The 7,427-nt window shown below is 38.9% G+C and overlaps 2 protein-coding genes across 2 annotated transcripts; one reads left to right on the forward strand and one right to left on the reverse strand.

Annotated features, from left to right (window-relative positions):
• Nucleotides 1–422: 422 nt before the first annotated feature.
• LOC146564360 (uncharacterized) lies at nt 423–3,077 on the reverse strand. The gene is made up of 4 exons (XM_085292105.1): nt 2,551–3,077; nt 2,276–2,330; nt 1,825–1,942; nt 423–1,684 (listed from the first exon to the last, which is right to left on the reverse strand). The coding sequence occupies exons 1-4, from the start codon at nt 2,845–2,847 to the stop codon at nt 1,651–1,653; spliced, it is 504 nt and encodes a 167-aa protein (XP_085148231.1). The 5' UTR covers nt 2,848–3,077; the 3' UTR covers nt 423–1,650.
• A 344-nt stretch (nt 3,078–3,421) lies between these two features.
• Nucleotides 3,422–6,911, forward strand: LOC146564361 (uncharacterized). The gene is made up of 4 exons (XM_085292104.1): nt 3,422–3,952; nt 5,195–5,249; nt 5,385–5,499; nt 5,606–6,911. Exons 1-4 carry the CDS (start codon nt 3,662–3,664, stop codon nt 5,925–5,927), a joined length of 783 nt encoding a protein of 260 aa, XP_085148230.1. The 5' UTR covers nt 3,422–3,661; the 3' UTR covers nt 5,928–6,911.
• Nucleotides 6,912–7,427: the final 516 nt, after the last annotated feature.

A 7,427-nucleotide genomic window follows, 5' to 3' on the forward strand; every position in this document is an offset into this window, starting at 1 on the left:
ATAATAAGATGACATTTTAAAAGTTTGCAAGTGGGTGGAGGTTGAAGGAGAGGTAGCAATTATTTCTGTAACAACTTTCAAAAGAACAACAACAGCAAAACAAAACATTTAGAATATTAATGCATTATTTATAATAATAATTTGTGATTATCATATGTTTGTAATTGATTCAGTGTCGTTATATACTTTACAAATACAGGTTATTTTCAATACAAGGCTATACAAGTCGAATTTCCCAGAGGAACCCACCCGAGGGATTAATAAAGTTCTATCTTATCTTATCTTATCATGAAACCATAAGGAAAGGCATCTTGCCTGCAGATTAGCTGAAGGCGATAAAGGGAACTGCATGAACGCAAAGGTAAAGGTAAAACAATATTTAGAAATGAGCAATAATAAGGTTGCGCTTGTTAACTTATAGGAACTTTAGGAACACAAAACGCTTTATTTAGTAATTGTACATCCATACAGCACTCATTAAACCCACAATAAATGCTTTTGGCAATCTAATTTCATACAAGACGTTTTGTAACAAGTTCAGTGTACTCAGATTGTACTTTTAATAGTTTCCTCCAAACAAGATCCCCTGTAAGAAAGTGTTTCCTCAGTTGTATCAGCACAATATCAGTAACATGCTCTGTCTTAACCTAGGTTCTGCACTAGGGGGAGTTAAAGGAGCATTAATTTGAACAGACGTGATAATTTAGGTTTTGCCTCTTAAATCTAAAATGTTTTATCATTTTGGCTTCCTTTATATTCAGAGTCGTATTAACTGATATATACAATGCTTTTACACTTTTACACACATTGCATCTATTTTCTAGACTGCTTAAAGGTCTGCTGTTTATGGCCCAAAGCATTAATAGTACATCAAATTTATAAAAACCAAACAGAAACTGAATAAAATCTGGGTCCGTGTGTCCTTTAAAAAAACTATCTGGTTTATTTTACTACAAGAAATTACAGGAACTATTTTAGCAAAAATATTGTTTCCACGATCATAAAACCAGTGCAAAATAACTGCAAGGTCGCTTTTTCATTACTGCCTGAGCTAAAATGAAAGTGTTGTACATTGTTACAATAATAAGTGAACTTTTGCTATTTTTTATTACATTCGAAAGAATAACTAAAAAATAGTAAAACATAATATGATAAAAGGAGACACTACAGTGTTTCACATCAGGTACCCAACCATAGCAGTTAAACAGCTTCTGCAGGGGTTATTTCAGCTCGAACACACTGTCACAGAACGCTCAGACAGACGTGGCAAACGTTGATACGAGGGTCACTTTAACCAAACCATAATCTTTCCCTATAACTAACCAAATAGTTATTTCTATTATTTACATTGCTTATTTCTATTGTTATATCATCATATTAGGCGCAACATTTTGAGCACATAGAATTTTTGTCGGATGATCCCCACATTATACATTACAAATACAACCTTCATTGCCTTCTTATGATATGAAATGAATTCTATTTCTCTATTCCACATGTCTGTATACTTGTTCTCTGAGTGAATGCACAGAATTTCTTTTCTTTTTTTGTTATTATTCCATAATAACCTTAGAGGTGATACAAAACTTGGATGCACAAATATTTTTCTGAAAAAGTTGGTAGTCATTGTTGAACAGTTCTGAGGTGACTTCACTGTGATTGTTGAAGATTTTCACACAACTTCCTGAAAAATCAAGAAATCAAAAGACAGTTTTCAGTTTTGCAATAGAGGCGTGTTAAATAGACTTGTACAGTAGCCCCCAGTAGTGATCTATGGTAATCCAATTTATTATTGACGATGCATGCTGGTGATTAAAATCTTACCGTCCTTTGTCCTTGGTTGTATCAAGAAAGGCACAGACTGCTTTATCTCTATTAAAAATCTCCTCTTTCAAGCTCTGAATGTTCTCCTGGGCTTTACTTTTAGCCGCTTCATGATTGTCTGAGACAATAAAAGATAATAACATATGAGAGTGTAAATGTATTATTTGAAACTGGTAGCTTTGCGTTCCAAGTAAGCCCGTGTGGCTCAGTGTTGCAACAGCTGGTTTTACAGGTTTTTCATAAAGGAATGTAAAAATGAAACAGTTCTTTTTCTGCTTTTGTAGACAATTGGGGGGGACGACACCCAGTGCATTTAAAAATGCAAACAGAGAAATGCTTGTCTTATTCTCCTATGTGATCCATATCATTGTATAGAAGCAAACATATTTGTAGATCTGTCAGTCCAGAGCTCATAACAACAAAGCAGAACTTAAACAGAAAGCTGGCTTACCTTTGAGTTTATCTATTTCCCCAGTTGTACTATCCCTCGTCTTCTCCGCCTTCTCCTAATGCGAAAACAAGTGGAAGTCAGCAGTTACGGTTTACTGCGGAATGAAGCTCAAATAGAGACAATCAAGCAAATACTTAAATGTATTACAGTTAGTCACATGATCATTTTCTTTTTTTCTTTTTGTTAATGTTTAGACTGCACGAGCATGCAAATGAATTAAAACCTGTGGAGAGTCAAAGTGCAATTGTGTGCGTGTGTGCGCCCGCGAGCCTTGCCTTCTCCGTGGTACAGGCCGCCAGACTTTTACCCGCGTCCTCCGATGACTTTTCAATTTCTGCCTTTTTCTTTTTCAGTTGTTCCACCTTTGTGTTGACGTCGTCCAGCGATTTCTGCAGCTCGGAGATTTTGGCTTTCAGTTCGACTATGCCTTCCTCTTTCCTGGTAACCTGCGCCGAGTTCTCCACTAAGCGGAATTTTAAGTGACTCAGGCGGAATTCCTGATGCACGACCTGGAAAATCAAGACACCCATCACAACAACACTCAGGCCAACTAACGCCATCGCCAGCTTCATCTTGGTTTCGACGGGGAGACACGGGATACACGATGAAGAACTCTTGAGGGTCACTTGTTCATCCCAGGTCTCCGACCTTGCGCACGCGTCTCCTTACCAGTCCGCCGGTGTGACGGGAAACTTGCAGGCTGCGTTACCTGCTGAACTGGATGGGCGTGACAAACCACCTGTTTCCTCCTGTGGCACTCCCTCTCTCTCGCTTGCTCTTGTTGGCAGTCACTTAAACAAACACTTGGGATGTATTTGCATCATGATCAGCCTATCTCGAGCCTTTCTCTTATAGGCCTAACACCTGCTGTTTGCTTTCAACATAGTACACACACACACACACACACACACACACACATTTATTTATTTATTTTAAAGAAAGGCAGTTCACTATATTTTCTACAGAACTATATGTGCGTTTACCTTCGTACATATTTTTTTGAATTATGGAGGTTATTATTTGGCCTACTAATTTATATACGTGTGTGTGTGCGTGTGTGTGTGTGTGTGTGTGTGTGTATACAGGCCTACATGCATGACCACATGCCTATTATGGCAAACCAGTTTGCTCAAAGCCAACAGGCCCAACCTGTCTATCTTTAGACACGGCATGCTAGGAGAGGGCGTGTTTACTGACGAGCTCAGGAACAACCACAATGATTAAAGTCCAATCCAGGTAACAGCAGGTGACTCACTAATTCATTCACGGTGTTGCCAGGGTCACGCACAGAGCAACTTTGCTCGTGAACGTCGAAGAGGCCGCTCTGTAAGAAGATCCGCTCTTCACTTTCCACAGTAAAGGAAGGCTCTCAACGCCGGGCAAACAATGAAGTCATTTTTGCTACCTGCGACCATAGTGGTGTCGGTCGCTTTAGTGGGGATCATGAAACTGCGGAAAGGTGAGCACGAAAAATACGAGAAGCAGTTCAAGTTTCAGGATGTCAGACTGCGGGTTGCCTATGATGTGCTGGGAGAATATCAGAACGATAAGGCAGAGAAGCAGAACATGCTGGAAAAGGCCAGCACTGCGCATAAAGCGCTGGAGGAGGAGGTGAACGAGCTCCAGACCGACGGGGACAAGTCAAAGGGAGATGCGAAATCCTGCCAGGGAGACCTGGTGAGTAGAAATATTTATAATTATTAGGTTCACACAGTTGTATTCCTTTTGTTTCTTTGTAATTCTTACGGGTAGAGACAGCTAGTGTAACTCCCAAAACCCGTTCCACCTGTTGAGGAGCATAGGTGTACTCGGGTGCACTCAGAAAATCAGGCTTATCCGCCTGACAGTGGACTTTATGCCACCACTAAACTGAAGCTGATTTCCTACATTACTGTACAAAATATCAGTCTTTGACATCCAGCACCCCCGCTTTTGAAGATTAGGCTTAAAACTTGATAAAGTATATAGATGGATCCCGTAGCTATGCTGCAATGGGTTTGTGATTTCACTTCCCATGATGCACGTTTCTTCTTCACCACATTGCATCCAATTATTAATTAATATGAGTAACAGCGTACATGGTCGTTTGTATTGGCAAGTTCCTCATATGTAGGCTACGTAAATTTACTAATGATGCAGCACAGTGTTTTGATTTATAGCTTGTTTTGTCTTCGTGGTTTTTGAGGCCGTCTAATGGTTAATGCAAGAAGAAACACCTGTAAATTCTTCATCATGTGAACTGTTCTGGCTCAGTCATTTCTGATTTATGATATAACCCAATTCTAAATCTTTCTGCTGCAGCAGTAGTTTTGGCCTGTCTGCCTGTGGTTTCTTCCTGTTAAAAGGGAGATTTTCCTTTCCGCTGTCACCAAATGCTTACTCAGAGGTGTCATTTGATTGTTGGCTTGTTCTCTGTATTGTTACAGGGTCTGTGCCATATAATATAAAATGCCTTGATGTGATTGATGTTGTGATTTGGATCAAAAAAAAAAAGATGATTTTTTTTTTTGTTAATTCAAACAATATATTATAGCCCCTGCTGTATATATTGCAGGCCCTATTGGGAAAGTTAGCATACTCCTTCACCCAAAGAAACAGTAGTGGATGGTGCTTTCAACTGTAAGAAAAACAGCATGTAGGCTAGTGCTTATGCTAGGTCTATAAATGCTATATATCTTCTACATGCCACATTACCAAATGGAAGTGCCTTTGCTGTGTAGCATCATTGTGCATGTGGCTGAGGAGAAAGCCAAGCGAGCCACTATTTTACTCCACTTTGGTTCTTGTGGGTTTTTTCTCTCCAAATCATTTATATTTACATACTTATCACATTCACATTCTGCAAACCATTTGTGCAAATTTGATCTCTGTGGTTTCACCAGTGCTTTGTGTTGCTGAGCTTTTTCTTTGCATTTGCAGAAGACAATAACAGATGAGGTGGCAGCAGCAAAGATACAGTTAAAAAGTCTGAAAGGTAAGTGATGGTTTATGAAGTCTAGTGAATGAAAGTAGTCGTGTAGTTGGAAGTAAAGAAAGTAAAGACTTTTTTGTATGTTTTACTAAGCTCATACTAGCTTCGAACCCATCTTGTAATTTATAACACTTACAGCTCACCAGGAAAAAGAGAAGACGAGCTGGACAACAGAAGAAGACACTCTGAAGCAGGAACTAGCAAAATACAGCTCAGCGTGCCAGTTCATAAAAACAGATATTGCAGAAGCTAGGTATGGTTACCTCTTTGATTAACATAAATCAGCAGAGCCTACTATTATATGTATTGTGATATTGATGCACATATTATATTTTTATTGTAATTTTTTCTGTTAAAAGAACTCTGTGTGGAATACAAGAGCAACCAAAAGCTGAAGCCCCCAAACAAGAAGAGGCAAAGGGCGAGGCCCCCAAACAAGAAGAGGCAAAGGGCGAGGCCCCCAAACAAGAAGAGGCAAAGGCCGAGGCCCCCAAACAAGAGCAACCAAAGGCCGAGGCCCCCAAACAAGAAGAGGCAAAGGCCGAGGCCCCCAAACAAGAGCAACCAAAGGCCGAGGCACCCAAACAAGAAGAGGCAAAGGCCGAGGCCCCCAAACAGGAGCAACCAAAGGCCGAGGCTCCCAAACAACAAGAGGCAAAGGCTGAGGCCCCCAAGGCTTAAAAGGCTAAAGGAATTGGACCCATAAGATCAGGCATGGATACTAGTATCCTGGACTTGGTCTAATTTGGTGTGTGATATACAAAGCCTTCCCTGTAAAAGAGTTTGTCTGGATGGGAGAATATGTTCATTTAAAACCCATATATATCTTTCTCCCCTCAGTCATGTCGCTGACCTGTTACTAGTTGTACTACTCACTCTTCCAGCCTCTTGTTTCCATCCCAACTTTTAATATTAACCTTGTTTAAGAGGAACAATGTTTATCTGCTCTGGTTTAGTTGAATTCATGGCACAAAAGTAATGCAAAACTGTAAACTAACTATGTTTTGACTGATTGGTTGTATGCATGTAATATCTTGTAAACAGTATGCTTGAGTTTAGGTTTAAAAAATTTAAATGAAAAAAAATGAAATGCATGTCTTTTGGCATTTTCAAACAGTAGGGGGAATATTTCTGTAATGTAAGTTCAAAGTCTGCACAGCAGTCTTTTTTAAAATTAAGTAGCAGAATAATTACACAGAAATGCACTAAGAGTTATTATAGTGCAAAAAATCCTCAATTATATATGCAGGGCACATTATTGTTCTTAGAAATGGAACATCATGATCATTTGTGTGTGAAATGGAGTACTGTGGCATGCTGCAAATTTTGGTATCAATCAGATACCAAGTAAAAGGGACAATATTGCCAATACCAATAATGGTATCAATGCTTTTAGATTTATTACTTATAAAGGCAGCTTATGGAGGGAAGAGCCACGTGTCAAGACTTTGGAGATGAATCATCATAAGTTTGCAATTTCTGAACACATTTTAATGACCAGTAAATCAATGATTTTTACTTTCAACATCACACCTTTCAGCATTTCATGTTTTTTAAAAAAAAATAAAAATTGGGATACCTGAAATGAAATGTACCAATCTCTAAAGCACTTTGAGTCAACTTCTCTTGTTTAAATGTGCTATAGGCTATAAATAAAACAGATGTGACAACACAAAAAGGTTCAGATATTTTTATATTGGGTGTTTGCGGAATATTTACATTTTTTAAAAAGTATTAATTTGACACAATCCAGTCGGCTACATACTGAACTAGAGGATAGAAACAAGGTATTGATCCTATCGCGCTAGTATTAATATGATACCACTACCAGCGCTGGTATCGATACTTGCTGTGCTTGCTTTATTTCCAGGCTTACTGACCGCTCAAAGTGCTATACACCACAAGTCACATACTCTTATACAGCACCTCATTCAACAAAGTTCAACCCCTGTATCTGCTTTACATCCACAACTAATTCAGAAAAAACAAGTAACCTAACATCTCTGGACTGTAGGAGGAATACAGAGTACCTACACAGGAGAACCATTAACCAGATTCAAGATTCAAGAGTCAAGATTCAAAGTGTTTATTGTCATGTGTACAGAAGAAATGGCATTTCTCTGTGCAATGAAATTCTTCCTTTGCTGTCCATACACAAATGCCAAGTTAGGTAGGGTTGAT

This window comes from Mchenga conophoros, linkage group LG11, assembly GCF_057382185.1.
Source record: "Mchenga conophoros isolate Kocher_MC1m ecotype Shallow Benthic linkage group LG11, M_conophoros_male_GT1.1, whole genome shotgun sequence".
NCBI lineage: Eukaryota > Metazoa > Chordata > Actinopteri > Cichliformes > Cichlidae > Mchenga > Mchenga conophoros.